Source organism: Manis pentadactyla, chromosome 2 (genome assembly GCF_030020395.1).
Source record: "Manis pentadactyla isolate mManPen7 chromosome 2, mManPen7.hap1, whole genome shotgun sequence".
In the NCBI taxonomy this organism is placed as follows: Eukaryota; Metazoa; Chordata; class Mammalia; order Pholidota; family Manidae; genus Manis; species Manis pentadactyla.
The window spans coordinates 51719207-51735306 of record NC_080020.1 but is presented as its reverse complement, the minus strand read 5'-3'; the positions used below and the strand labels follow the sequence as shown (position 1 = coordinate 51735306).

The 16100-nt window shown below is 42.5% G+C and overlaps 1 protein-coding gene across 2 annotated transcripts in view; it reads left to right on the top strand.

Annotated features, from left to right (window-relative positions):
* Nucleotides 1-16100, top strand: part of CAMK4 (calcium/calmodulin dependent protein kinase IV) — a 216536-nt gene that overhangs the window by 184229 nt on the left and 16207 nt on the right. For both annotated transcript variants that reach the window (XM_057492709.1, XM_036886820.2), the window contains one exon: nt 12339-12414. In XM_057492709.1, coding sequence (XP_057348692.1) covers nt 12339-12414 — 76 coding nt within the window. The remainder of the gene's footprint in view (nt 1-12338; nt 12415-16100) is intronic.

Here is a 16100-nt window from a genome sequence, read left to right as displayed (position 1 = left end):
AGATAATCCTTCCATTCTGCTATAGGTAGAAGCTCACCCAGGAGTGTTTACCATAGTTTAATAAGAGGAGAAAGCAGCAGGAAGGAGGGGAGGGAAGGGGGTTATTTTGTGGACTCTGCCATGTTAAACACATGTATGGAGTTACTATGACATAGGCTGAGGCACACTGGGAAGACATGTATGTTCCATGTCATGTATTTAATTAAGGAGCACCATCCAAACTATATATAAATAAACATGTTTATTCATCCATACTCTGATCCAGAGGAAATACATTAAAATATTACTTAAAAGTGGGAGTAGGGAAGGGACAGAATTTTAGGACACACTTTTATTTTTTTAATTGCAGAGTAGCTGATATACAATATTATATTTGCTTCAGATGTACAACATAGTGATTCAGTAATGATATACTTTACTAAATGCTCACATGGTAAGTGCAGTAACCTTCTGCTACCATACCAAGACACTACAATATTATTGGTTATATTCTCTCTGCTGTACTTCCATTCCCGTGACAGGATACACTTCTGTAGAGTAACAGAAAATGCTGGAAAAGCTAAGTTGGTGAACAAGATAAGTTGCAGTATTAACACCGGGGCACAGGAAGTGGATGACCTGGAGCAGGGAAGGTGGAGGGTTCTGAACTTAAAAAATTTATTGTAATAATGAATATTGCTATTCATCTGCCTTATAAACAATGAGACTTTTATAGGCACGTTGAGAGCCCCCTGTGAGGACCACCCTCGGCTCTAGCCCTTTCTCCCCTCGCCTCATTTAAGTACTGTCATCAGTTTGGGCGTAGCCTTCTAAGAATACGTAGGTGGGGAGGAGTCTGCCCATTTATCAAATGAGCTGGAAATGGGATCCAAGAGCCAGGCTTGTGGGAATCACTGTCACACTACAAAAACTTGACTTTACAGAAACTGTAATTAACTTGAAAAAGGGTCTGAGGCCCCTAATCAATGAGAGAGGGAGATGTGAGGTTGCTTGCTTGCTTCCTTGCTTGTTGTAAGCACGCTTACATGCTAGGTCAGTAACCCTTCTGTACATGGTCTGGTTTCTACCTCCAATGGAAGGCATTTTCAGTTACATCTTTTGAGGAAGTGGGTGTTTATGTTATGCCATCTGTCGTGTCAGGAAATCAAAAGAGGAAAAGCCACCCATTCGGTCTCATTCACAGAACTATTGCTCCAGGCTATTAATAACAGAGGGTTCTCCTGTAAGTGAATTGCAAAAGAAATACCACAGATGCTGTGTGTTAAAGCAAATACTCATTATTCCTGGGAAATGTGCCCAGTCAAAACTAAACTCCAGGCCAGAAAATGAAAATTTGTGATCCAGATAAGTGAAATCAATGACTAGGGCTCTGAAATAGGCCAGGAAGAGTTCAGCACTGAAGAGATTATCAACGGTCACTGGCCCATGGCTCTGAGGAAAGTGTTGCAAAGTAACTGTGCAATATTCCCACCAAAATGCCTTTATGGTTTAGATATTTAAGGCTTGTTGCCTGTGAGTGTCCAAACTTACCCATGCCAGTCACAGAAAAGAAGTACTAATCATTAAAGGAGAAAAGAAACCAATACCATAATGGGTTAGATAAAAGAATCCTACATTATTACCACATTGCTATATTTTAAAGAAACAACCTAGCATATTCACTAAATCAAAATTAAAGACAATATTCAACAACCTACAGTCAGATGGAAGAAATTTCTGTCTATACAAAAACATACTAATATGTGAAAAACAGGAAAATTTAAATGAAATTAACAAGCAAATCTAATAATCTAAAATTCAAGCTTTCAGAATAGTTTCATAAAATATGTGTGCTAGAGTGTGTTTTCCTACATATATATATAACAATAACAATATTATACACAGCAATAATAGTAGTATAACTCCATTCGGGTTCCCAGACCTGATTCCAATGTGGGAGGGTATGTGGGAGGGGATCTTCCCCCACATAACATGAAGCAATTCTTGAACACCAACAGAGTGTTGGATAACTCAACTCAATTTTAGTGCTATCTGCCTGGAGACAGCACCAGATTCCCCAAGTTAAGGGCTCCACCCCATAGGACTTTCCTCCACCCCCCAACTCCAGGTGCTGATCACAAGCCCCAGGCAGTTACTTGTGCTTCTGACCAACCAGCTACAGATTGGAGGTTCCCACAACCACCCCCTTAGGGTTGATTAATTTGCTACAATGTCACCCAGAACTCAGGAAAGCACATTTACCTGTTTAAAAAAGGTACTGTAAAGGATACAAGTTAACAGCCAGATGAAGAAATACACAGGGCAAGGTCCCAAATAACAGAGCTTCTATCCTCGTGGAGCTTGTGACCTGGCTTGGTGGCACGTCATGTGGAGGACTTCTGGTTCCCCAGGCTCAGGGACTCTTTCTCCAATGGAGAAGCAGGATCCAAAAAGCAGGAAGTGACAGGCAGTGCAGCTGACATTTCACTAAGTATTTAACTCTCCTAGTTTTTTAAAAGTTCATTGTAAAAGGGAAGTCATCATTGTGGGTATATAATTCTCAAGTGAAACCATCCCTTACTTGATTAGATTACCAGTGTAATTTTATACTGTTATCATTTCACCTTACCTAGGTTAGTCCTTTAGAAATGCTGAAGGCTGGTGTGTGTACATGAGGCTCCTGTGGGACTCGATGACAATAGGAAGGGGGCTGAAATGTGAGAGGAAGAGAGCAAAGAGTGCGGGGCAGGTGGGTGGAGGGTGCCCAGATGCAGCAGCCCTCCTTGCTCCCTGAGATAGGTGTTCCCAAGGCTTCATCTGGCTGTCCCAGGCAGTACCTGATCCAAAGTGCCAGGCAAAGGAAAAAGTGGGGCAAGGGACAGGCACAGGAGTGGTGAGGAAGGGTCATAGCACATCTTGTTTCTTGACCTTGAAGAGGACGGGGACCCTGCAGGGGGAGGGCAGCCATGTTTTAAGCTGTCTTGGAAGTTTTAAATCTAGAGGAAAATGAGTCTCTTGGGGTCTTTGTCTTGGTCAAGTACTGACCTAAACAAAGTATATTCTGTGGAACTTGAGTTGTGTAGCTATTCAGTCTTTTGTTCATTGAAGAAATATTTACAAAGCTCCTACTATGCATCAGGCACTGTTCTACATGCTAAAGTTTTAGCAGAGAAAAAAACATCACTAAAACCTTTTCTTTAAGCATGGCACATTTTGGAGAAGACAAATAATAAGTGTGTAAATTATATAAAAAGAAGTGACCCTAAAGAATCCACTCCAAAACTACTAGATCTAATATCTGAATTCAGCAAAGTTGCAGGATACAAAATTAATACACAGAAATCTGTTGCATTCTTATACAATAATGATGAACTAGCAGAAAGAGAAATCAGAAAAACAATTCCTTCACAATTGCATAAAAAAGAATGAAATACCTAGGAGTAAACCTAACCAAGGAAGTGAAAGACTTGTACTCTGAAAACTACAAGACACTCAGGAGAGAAATTAAAGAAGATACCAATAAATGGAAACACATCCCATGCTCATGGATAGGAAGAATTAATACTCTCAGAATGGCCATCCTGCCTAAAGCAATCTACAGATTCAGTGCAATCTCTATCAAAATACCAACAACATTCTTCAACAAACTGGAGCAAATCGTTCTAAAATTCATATGGAACCACAAAAGACCCTGAATAGCCAAAGCAATCCTGAGAAGGAAGAATAAAACTGGAGGGATTATGCTCCCCAACTTCAAACTCTAATACAAAGCCACAGTAATCAAGACAAATTGGTACTGGCTCAAGAACAGAACAATAGACCAATGGAACAGACTAGAGAGCCCAGATATAAATCCAACCATATATGGTCAATTAACATACAATAAAGGAGCCATGGACATACAATGGGGAAATGATAGCCTTTTCAACAACTGGTGTTGGCAAAACTGGACAGCTACATGCAAGAGAATGAAACTGGATTATTGTTTAACCCCAAACACAGAAGTAAACTCAAAATGGATCAAAGACCTGAATGTAACATATGAAACCATAAAAGTCTTAGAAGACAACATAGGCAAACATCTCCTGAATATAAACATGAGCAACTTTTTCCTGAATGCATCTCCTCGAGCAAGGGAAACAAAGCAAAAATGAACACATGGGACTACATCAAACTAAAAAGCTTCTGTACGGCAAAGGACACCATCAACAGAACAAAAAGGCATCCTACAGTATGGGAGATATATTTGTAAATGACATATCTGACAAGGGGTTAACGTACAAAATATATAGAGAACTCACATGTCTCAACACCCAAAAAGCAAATAACCTGATTAAAAAATGGGCGGAGGATATGAAGAGACAATTCACCAAAGAAGAAATTCAGATGGCCAACAGACACATGAAAAGATGCTCCACATCACTAATCATCAGGGAAATGCAAATTAAAACCACAAAAAGATATCACCTCACACCAGTTAGGATGGTCAGCATCGAAAAGGCTAAGAACAACAAACGCTGGCAAGGATGCGGAGAACAGGGAACCCTCCTCCTACACCACTGGGGCAAAAGCTAGTTCACCCATTGTGAAAAACAATCTGGAGGTTCCTCAAAAAACTAAAAATAGAAATACTATTTGACCCAGGGATCCCACTCCTAGGAATTTACCCAAAGAATACAAGTTCTCAGATTCAAAAAGACATATGCACCCCTATGTTTATCACAGCACTATTTACAATAATATCCGAGATATGGAAGCAACCTAAGTGTACATATACACAATGGAATACTATTAGGCCATAAGAAACAAACAAATCCTACCGTTTGCAACAACATGGATGGAGCTAGAGGGTATTATGCTCAGTGAAATAAGCCAGGTGGAGAAAGACAAGTGCCAAATGATTTCCCTCATTTGTGGAATACAACAACGAAGCAAAACTGAAGGAACTAAACAGCAGCAGACTCACAGACTCCGAGAAGGGACGAGTGGTTGTTACCAAAGGGGAGGGGTGTGGGAGGGCGGGTGGGGAGGGAGGGAGAAGGGGATGAGGGGCATTATGTTTAGTACACATGGTGTGGGGAGTTACGGGGAAGACAGTGTAGCGCAGAGAAGGCAAAAAGCTAATGTGTGTCATCTTACTATACTGATGGGCAGTGACTACAATGGGGTATGCGGAGGGACTCGACAATATGGGTGAATGTAGTAACCACATTGTTTTTCATGTGAAACATTCATAAGAGCATATATCAATAATACCTTAATTAAAAAAAGTGATAATTTCTACAGAAGAATGTAGAGTTGGGAAGAGGATAGGAAGTGCTGGGAGCCTGAGTAACTGCTAAAATGGGGTGAGTGGGGGTCAGGGAAGGCTGCACGTGAGAAGACAACATAGAGCAAAGACTTGAAAGAGGTAAGGGAATGAGCAAGCCACCTGGATCTCTAGGGAAAGAACATTCTGGACTGAGGGGACAGGGGACACCATCCCTGAGGCGGCAACATGCCTGGGTGTCTTTAAGGTCCAGCAAGGAGGCTGGGTGGTTGGAGAGCAGGGACAGAGAGGGGATGAGAACTCTGACTGGAAGGATAGTTCCTGTTTACGGAGATGGAGCAACAGGTTTGAGGCATGTTGGTTTTAAGATGCTTGTTAGACATCCAAGTGGAGGTGACATGGCCAGAAGGGTGTTAAGTCTGAAGTCCAGGAGCAAAGACATGGGGGTTGATATAAATGTGGGAATTATCAGCATATAGATGCATTTTAAAGCCATGAGACTCCAGCATTACCACGGCAGAAAAGGAACTAACACAGACTGATCCTGGGCAACATCACCATTAAGAGGCCAGAGAGAAGAGAGGAAGCACATATATCATTCACAGACCATCAGATAGTAGAGAAAGCTCCACAGCCTGAGAAATTAGGAAGAATTAGGAATGCATGGCTGTAGGCACAGATTTGGGGCTCAATATGCAAAACATGTAAAGCTGTCATCACTAAAAGGGACTGCCTCTCTGGCCTGGGAAATGGTGACCAAGGCTGACCGACTCATCTCTCTGGATTCAGGTCTGTCTATAGGGCAGCAGAGGAAGAGTGTAATTTTTTTATTGCCTGGCAGAAGTATATTATATGGTATTAAACAATACTGCCACAAAATTTCTATATCTTTAAAATACTTAAGCTAAGTTGAGGATTATGGCAACCACTTAGTTAAATCACAGTTAATGGACTATAATTTGGCCTGAAGTGGCTGATAAAATTGAGTCTCAAGAGACTGTCACCAACAGTGTCCCTCCGTGTCCCACGTCCTCTTTGGTTTAGAGATAGTCTTTTCATGTGCGGGTAATCCTTCACTTCTGGGCGTCTGTACCATAAATCTTTTCCTGTGCCCATTTCTGTACAGCTGCGAGGGACTTCAAGAACAGAACCGACTGTGCCTGAGAATTCACTGAGCAGAGAGGATTCAGCTCTATTAATACTTATGTGAGGGTGGGATGCTGGGGGAAAAGAGGTCAAAGCAGGAGGTGATTGATGGCAAGTGGGTAGAAGACTTGCTTAAAATGTTCTCTTTGGGCCGTGAACACCCACAAAATGTTCCATTTCAGACTGTTTTTACAGGAAAGATATGCATAAAATAAAAATGCATTTTCCCAGGAATTATTATTGATAATTACCAAGATTTATAGCTCATTTAAAGAAAAACACAGTATTTGCCATCCTGAACACAAGAGACAGAGTTTGAATTCTGAGAGTGTCACTTTATATGTGCATCTCCATATGCAATAGAGATTCTTATATAATGTTAGTAATAGGATGAGTTTGGCTTATTTATTCCTACTCTCCCTTATTCCACAAAAGTGAAAAGGCAGCTTTTTAACAGTCAGCTCTCTTTTGCTGTTCCGGCACCAGCATCTGTCACGACTGGAAAGTGACCAGGAGACTCGGTCTGATTAAGATGTGGAACAAATGGTGATGCTCCAAGTTGGGAGGGCTCAGTGGAATAGTAGGAAAGTGAATTTCATAGAAATTAAATGTTCACAGGGTGATAAAAATAAATTGTGTTTATTTTTTCCTCTTCTGAAGGCACTAGATGTTCTCAAATATTTTATTTTCTCTTCAGGGTGTTATTAAAAAAAGAGAAAGTAAGGTGAGGACAATAAACAGGCTATCTTTTTTCACCCGTTGAAAGAATTTATATAAAAAGAAATCACATACAGTTTGGGTGGTGAGGAAGATGTTTTTAACAGCCTATAGGAAAAATATTAAGTGAGAGTTGGACTGACTGATACTTGTAGTGTCAACAATCAAGGCTCCAGGAAAATGAAAAGGATGAATTAGAACATAGAACAAATCACTTGTGTTTCAAAAGTTCCTTCAGACTTTTTTCTTGCTTTACACTAACAGGTTGTAGATAACCAAAGCGACGGAGGCCTCAAATGCCTTCTCAGTCCCTCTCAACCTTTCACAGCATGGTGTGCATACAACTGGTAATACTCTGATACATTGCGGTAAACTGATAAGGCTACTTCCTGGCCAGAGGTCCCTCGTGCTCTGGAAGCACCTCACCCGTACCCCAGTCTGACCCACATATTTGCTCTAACACTTACCACACTGCACTGGGATGTTGCCTGTCTTTTCTGTTGTCTGTGCATAAACTGCACTTGACTAAGTTAAAACGGCTGTGCCCCATTCTTGCCAAATGTATGCAACATAACAAAGGAGCACACATGGTACAGGGGCTAAGAAAAGCTGAAGGTGAGAGTCTGCCGAGCTGTGGGCTCTGCTCTGCCTACAGGAGGCGGTCCTGAGAGCATTCTATGCCTCTGCCTTGCTCAGCCAAGGTCAGAACAGGGAAGGGGCAGAGACTTTCCAAACACTGCTCTTCTGATTCTGGCAGATAAACTCCTCTCCCTCCTCCTTCCACGCTGCTCACTCCCAAAAGGCAATGTTTAGAGAGACTTCTAGAAGCCATGCTAAAGATGCTATGGATTTCTGTGGCTCCAAGAGAATGCTGAATTCAAGACAAACATCTGGAGTGGAAAGACCCACAGTGGTTCTGCCTCAGCTGTAGGAGGGGAAGTCATTCTGTAAAGTCAGATTCCAGCTTGAAGATGAAAACAGACTTTTTCCCCCATGATGTTTGAATCACTAAAATGAAAGTCCAGGAAATAATTTTAGAACAAACAAACATACAAAAGCCCGGACCTACTGGGGTCTGCAGTCTGACCTTGACCTGCCCCCCCACGTGCTCATCACAGCTGGGCTTCACCGCACCCGACTGTGCTCCGACCACACTGACTTCCAGCTCCTGGGGGGCCCATTGACTCTTCCTGCCACAAGGTCTCTTAACCACGGCCTTTCTCCTACAGAACCTTCTTCTCTTTCCTCAACCACCACCCTCTCCCCTTTGCCTGGTGATCTTCTCTAAGTCCTTCACATCCCAGTTTTGTTTTCTTTGTTTTCTCTAGTCTCTTCCGATCTTTCCAACCAACCCCCTGTTGGAGACACGCTCCCTCCAAGCACTCCCAGTTACCACTTTGTATTTCGTCATGTGGTTTTCTTAATTAATATCTACCTGCCCAGCAAATTGCACTCTCTGTGATGGCAGAGACTTGTTCTCTTTAACTCTCCTATTCCCCCAGCACCACTTAAGAGTGCCTATCACTCAGCAGGTGCTTCATAAATACTTCGTGGTTTAATAAGTGAATGAATGAACCTATTGATTTCATTCCCTCAATCTCCCTTGGATTTGTCTTTCTCAGAACAGATGCAGTAGTTTGGGAGAGTCTTCTGATAAAGAGCATCACTCTGTAGTTGTGACTCAGTGGTAGGCAGGGATCAAAAATGACAAGATGAAAGTATGACTAATAGCCAAAACCATCTATTTTTCTCCTAGGGCTTTAGGAAAAGAGGGGAAATCTAGCACCAATGTTTCCTGTCAGTGTGTCATAGATCATACCTGATACTTTTTTATTTTAGAAGCATTTCCAGACTAGTTACAGTGATTTCATGTGATAAAATGGAATTCATCCCAATCCAGCTGGACCCTCAACCTCTAGATGTTTTCATGGTACCATGATCTTGTAAAAAAATCAGCACTCTGAGATCTAAGGGGCATGTCTGGTGAAGAAATATCATAACTTAGGTTGGAATTTTTCATATAATTTTTATATTCAGTTTGAAATTGCTTTTCAAAAGGAGAAGTCTCATATCTTGGCAATTTCTGTACCATTTTCTAAACTTATACTGATTTGGAGATTGGAATCTCTAAATATGAGGGTCCTAGGAGCTCTGTAGCATATAGGTTTAATGAACAATAAGGTAATTTTAGGAAATGACAGAACACTTGGGCCTACTTAGAAGACAACCAGGAATATTTCAGAATAGATGATTCTAAATTATTTTAAATAATTTTTTAAAACTGCGTTACACCTCAGAATGATCTCCCCCATTTTGTTTGTTTTGGCCATGAGGTGAGAAGAGATATGAAGGACAGCTGAAAGTGCATATAGCATTAAAAGATGGTCTAGTTGATGTCTTTTGTTGCGCCAAATTGGGAGTTGTCAACTATTTCTCACTCCAAGAAAATCACAGATTTGTAGAGTCACCTGCAGGGACATTGATACCTGGAAGACCTGTGGTGCGGGCATGCCGGAGCCTGAAATTTGTTCTGGAAAAGCTTTTGGCTCTTGGAAAGCACTCACATCAATTACAAGAGCATGTTTTGCTGAAGTCACGGCCATATTAACTAGTAACTGAAAATATTGAAAGGTCACTAACTTTGAATGGAATTGGATTCTGTCTAGGTATTTAGAGTTTGTTTCACCCAAATTTTGTATTATGATTACTAAACAGTATTAATTCTTTTTTTTAATTAAGGTGTCATTGATATACTATCTTATGAAGGCTTCACATGAGCAACATTGTGGTCTCAACATTCACCCATATTATCAAGTCCCCCCACCCTGACCCCATTGCAGTCACTGTCCATCAGCATAGTAAGATGCTATAGAGTCACTACTTGTCTTCTCCATGCTAATAGTATTATCTTTTAAAGAGAACTTTAATGGAGGGCAAAATAATTCTATATTCCTTTGTCTCAGCCTCACTGTGGAAAGGTTAGCTTTTCACTCCACAAGTTCACTAGCATGGCAGCATGATGCCTTCCAAGGAATACACTGCTTCTGTGGAGGGGTATTGCGCCCAGTGCGCTGAAGGGAGATGAGATGTTACCATGGCAGGTAAGAGACCTAGATGCCCTATACAGGAGATGCAAAAAGAATTTTGTTCATATGGGGCCCTTGGCCTAGAAGCTATGAAGAATGGCCAGAGGAAGCATCTGACCTTTCAACAGCATGCTGATCTCTGAATAGCACACGGCGGTGAGAAGACTGATTTCACTACAGCCAACAGGCTAGATTCCCACAGGGCAGCACAGGCAGTAGGGGCCCTGGCAGGAGGAATGGGAACACAGCAGGTTCTGTAGGCAGAGTGCTTGACCTTTCTTGCTTGAATGATCAGCAGTGATCCTGTCACCAGGATCATAGCCAATTAAAACTCCAAGCAAACTTGGAAATTAGCTTGTCCAATTCATTTAGAATTTAGAGGTGAAAACCAAGACCCAGAACATGAAAAGACTCTCCCCACCATGTTCCTGTCTTTGTGATTAAGTGTCAGTGTGGGTTGATAGCACCTCACGGATGTGAAGACTGAGTGGGAAGGGCTCATGGTCCTAACTGTGCATGCATCCAGCTCTCAGAGAGGAAGCAGGTGGGAGCAGCCTTCCTGGAAACGGCCGCCTCACCTGGGGTAGCTTCGCATTCTGATGAGCAAAGCATTTGCGAGTGGGGGGTTCCATGTTGGGGCGAGCCGTCTGGGGGTGCAGATTACCCTGGGACATAAAGGCAACCCTGAGAGTGAATGGTCGGCATTGAGCATGCATTTTTATTAATTATGTCAATTAAATCATAAAAGGAAAAATTTCAAGGAATAATTCACCTATAGATGAGAAAAATTTCTTGGTCCCAGATACCACTGCTTAAAGGGTGCATCTTGCTGAATTGGGGCTAAGAGTGCTATAATGTACACTCTCATTTCACTGTACAGGCTCCTCATCTCCTGTATTTTATGTAACACAGTTTCTAAGGGGAGAGACTATTCTGATTGGAAGAGAATGGAGAGAGGGGATAGTACAGGGAGATGTCAGTGGAAAATCCACTGTGTTCCATCCTGTAAATTAAATTCAGAGTCCCATGGGGACAGCGTCCTTCCAGCACTCTCTGACAAACCACCCTGGATGTGACCTTTCCAGCCTGCACAGACAGGGGCCCCATTCACCTGCTCTCCTGTCCCTAGCCAGAGGAGGAGCCTGGGGCCGTGGCCAGCCCTCAGCAGCTACCAGCCGGCTCCTCCTCCAAAGACCCCCCTGACACCTGCAACACTTCTGTTGAAAACAGAGGCTGCTCTGGGCTCTAGGCCTGAGCCCAGCTTCAGCATGGAGGCTCTCACTTCCCCCCATCTGCCTTCCTTAGCTGGGCAAACTCTACCACCCGTCCTCAAGGCGAACAGCTGGACTCAGTAACTCTGCATTTTCACAGCTCTAAGGTAATGAGCACATGAAAGGCCTCATTCTTCTATACTACCGGGCAGCTTCTTGGCTGAGGAGACCTTCTGTGTTCACAGTGGTGGGCAAGGCTATTAAGAGCGGCCCCACTGTACCCAGAGAAGTTGCCCTTTCTCAGTTCATAGTCCCAGCTGACCAGGACAGCTGCTCGCCGGGACCCTACAGGGAGTTCTCAGTCCTTGGACAAACTTGAGGTGCCAGACCCCCTCCCAGCTCCTGTTCCAAGCTCCCAGCACTAGACTCTCCCCAGTCTTTCCACTGGCTGCCCTGGTCACGCCCTGCACACTCACTCTCTCACATACACACACCTGGATGCCCTGTGCTTGCTTTCAGCTCATCTCGAGCTCAGGGTAGCATAACTGTGCCTTTTTTCCCTTACTATGCTAAATTGTCATTTCTTTCTTTTCTATGTACAAATCTCCCTTTGAAGTAAAGGACCTTTTGTAACAGAGATAGAGCTCAATCTGACTTGAGAGGTATCAGGATGCTCCAAGGTAGAATATTAAAGTTATATTAGCTTTAGTTTTATGCACCCCAAACACAGAAACTACAATCTCTCCCACTAAAAGATAGAAGAACTTTTAGCCTCATGCTTTGCTTTGGGGAAAGAAAATTGGTTATAAAACTGTCCTGAAGTTTCTGTTAAATTCCTTCCTTCCTCATTGCTTGTAATTAAAATGTTGAATTTAAACATAAATGTTGAACGTAAACACCAGCTTAACACAATTTCCACTTTTTCTGCAGCACCTGAAATTCTTAGAGGCTGCGCCTATGGACCTGAGGTGGACATGTGGTCTGTAGGAATAATCACCTACATCTTGTGAGTGGAGGAAAGCAATCTTTATGCCTGCTTTTTGCCTTGCTGTGCTATTGTCTGGGTACTCATTGTCCTCATAAAAAGAAAGATTACTTTTTTGATGTTTTGTGATTTTCTATGATATACTAAATGTAATTAGTGATAGAATTTTCTAAAAATGAGCATTACTTTTTATTTTGTAATTCTCTTGGGTCCAGACTTTCTGCCTGGTGCTTGTCTGTGTTTTATTCTGCTATACAGTGTATAACAGACTTAGGGAACAATTCATAATTTCATGATAGTAATTCATGTGAAACTAAGCCCAGCTATTAAACTTGCTGTCATTTTACTTATTTGCCTCTCATCAAAATGGAGCATTAGTCCCTTTTAAAGTGCGAATGGCCCTTTAACCTCTTAAGCAATCCTAAACTGGTACATTTCTTATCAGGAATGTTTTAAATGCATTTTGGCTGTCTGTTTAGTTTCCTATCTCTGTAAGGTTCTCAAAGAACTTGAATTCAATACTCTAAACTCAGAGAAACCTTTTCTCTGGTAGAAAAAAAAAAGGGCTAATTCACTCTTATGGTACCTTCAACTCCATTCCTGAGTTCCTGCCTGCTAATAAACAAGAGGTCTCAGGAAGTTTTCCAAAGAGATGATGGAATTGCAGACTAATTCAAGGGAAGTAAGCAAGAATGGTGGAACTGTGTCTGGGAAAGAAGGTTGCTGTGGAACAGCTACAGAGGCAAGGTATCAATGAGTTCCAGAGTTTAATTCAGAACAAGAAGATTTGTTTGCCGTTTAGAGGTACTGCGGGCGTTCATTGTTGGAACCTGTAACTTTCAAATCTGTAAAGAAATTTTGGGTGTGAAAGAAAGTGTATTAGTTGGCTCAGGCTGCCATAACATAACCACAGACAAAAGAAATTTATTTCTTATGGATCTGAAGTCTGGAAGTCCCACATGAGGGTGAGAGTAAGTGGGTTTCTGGTGAGAGTTCCCTTCCTAGGGTGCAGACGGTCTCTGCATGCTCCCACACAGAGAGGAAGCAGGCGCTTGGGTGGTTCTTCTCGTAAGGGCACTGATCCCATGAGGAGGTCTCACCCTCATGACCTCATCTAACCCTAATTACCTCCCCAAATGCCTTCTCCAAACACCATCCTATTGGGGGTTAGGGCTTCAGCATATGAATTTGGGGGGACACAATTCAGTTCATAGCAGAAAGAGGTTTTGTTTTTTGTTTTTTTGCTTTTAATTTCATAGTGATCTTAGGAAGTGTGGTGTCTAAGTAATGTGGGCTAGGAAGGGGGTTACTGGGGTAGGAACCCAAGAAAATTAGTAAGCTCTAAGTTTACCTGGGTATATTCATAGGTCAGTAGCCAAGACAAAAAGGTTTAACAGGCAGCCCATAACATAGCTGTTTGATATCACATAGTGTCAAAAGATATTTCCAGTATTCAATTCCCTGTGTATCTAGATTGTATCAAAGCTTGAGAAGAATTTGGAGAGGGAGAGAACCATGTTTTATTTACGGAAGTGCAAACTGTTGGTAATTTCTATGTGCCGCACTATGTGCTTAATTCAATAAAATGAATCCCTAAGGTCAGATCACAGATTTCCTTCGTCTTATATTTGAGATCACTTTTATACCAGGGAAGGAATGTTGTCTCCTGAATTGTGTAGGTGACATATCATACTTAGTGACATTAAGTGAGAAACTGAGCCACACAAATAACAATTAGGATTTGCCCCAAAAATGTAAGCGTGCCTGTTCAATTACAATTTCTTGTTGAAATATGATGGGAGGAGTTGAAGCATTGAGGGTGTGGAAGAACTCGGAGAGATGGAGGTAGGAAATTAAGTTATAGTCCTCCTGAAAAAATTGAAATATGGATTGAGTAAGACCCATGATATTGTCACTGACAGGAGAAAATGAAGAGAAAGAAATGTGACTGAAAAACATCTTAGCATAGTCCTGAAAATGATTTTAACTCTGTCAAGGGCCTCTCCCTTGGTCACTTAGGGCCCTCAGTTAATAGCTTGGTTGTAAATAAGCAGTCATCCCGAAATGACATGACATGCTGCTTACAACCAACATCCTTTAGTTTTGGCCTAACTCTGTCAGCCCTGAACCTAGGCCCTTTTGGTTTAACCTGTGGTTCATTAATAATGGACCAAGTCCACCAGGCAAGGGTCACTGGAACATTCTCTCCAGCTGATGGTGCCACTGGACTTAGTATCTCCTTTGTTATTATTAAAAGTTCCACCAGGTTGTTTTGTGCTATGACCTCACTATTTTTAAGGTGACAGTAGACTGGAAATGAAGAGATTCTGGTCCCTCTACCTTTTACACCTAAGCCCTTTGTCCCCACAGACAAAAGCCACAACTGCGCAGCTCAGGTCAGAATGAGAATGAGAAACCTCCAAGACTCAAACTCTCTCCTTCACTTGTATGTAACACTGCGTTTCCACCCAGTGGTTTGGAGCTGCTCTGTATTATACACTCAGACTTCAGGCCTGTGTAATCCTAATATCCTCCTAAACTGTCATGGTCAGCACTCAAATATTTCCATTTCTGAAGGGTTTCTGCACTGTGTGTGTGTGTGTGTGTGTGTTGCATTGTGTCACATTTCTTCCATTTTTGGCATTTCAGGCTGACATGACATTTTTTACCTCTGTTATCAGTGCACACATTTGCTGACATGATTGAGGTGAGAGAAAGCCATTTGAGTGCTATACCTTCCAAACTGTCATTCTCTCTAGACTTCCAAAGGGAAAACATGAGTTCCTCAAATTAGGCCTGGAAAATTGGCTACTCTCTCCATGACTAACCAACAACAGGCTCTATTTTCTAGTGTTGTGGACAGCACAGGGGGCCCAGGGAGGGCTGAGCTGCCTCCCCACCCAGGTGTGGCCGTGCACCCCTTCTCTCCTTAGGCTGGAGCAGGACGGTCTGTGGCACCCCTGCAGTGTGGGGTGAGGACGCGAGCCGGACCTCAGTGCTCCTGAGCCTGGCCTTCTCCTGGCTGGCTCCGGAATACTTGAAAGAGACAAATATTCTCCCAACACGACGTTCCCTGAGCAAAAGGACGTGAGAAATTGCTTCTTCTAGAAACCCACTGTGTCAGGATGCACCTGAGTGTTTCATGTTCTGCACCATCCTGGCTAGTTAGAAGGAAGACTTGAGATACCGTTTTTTGACGTATTCATTCTTTCTCGCCATTCTTTGTCAAATGCAACATAGGCCCTGGCAGAGACTTCCTTTTTAAACTTCTTTTTTGGTCCCTAGTGATCTCAGAACCTCTGCACGTCCCTAAGCAGTGGAGGCTGCTGACCCCAGACCAGCAGGACACTTTCCTTCTGTCCCTTCGGGATGCCAGAGATGGTTCTCAGTTTCTTCTCTCCCACTTTTCCCATTCGTTTTTATGCTGACTCCACAGTGGAAAATGAAGGTGGACATAGTGAAGGATGTTTAAGATGTGCAAAAGTGGGGGTTATATTCAAGGGTAGGTGACTGTAGCCTGCTTTTCTCTATTGGCTGCATCTGTTCACTGTTTTAAGTCTTACAAGGCCAGTCCCTGACGTTAGTTTCAGCTCCTACTTTGTTTGCTCTGAAATCCGAACTGGAATGGGATGGAAATCTGATACTCATTTCCATGGGGGCGTTCAGTGAAAAGGACTGAATAAGAATGACAGAAAGGTTTTTTTCTT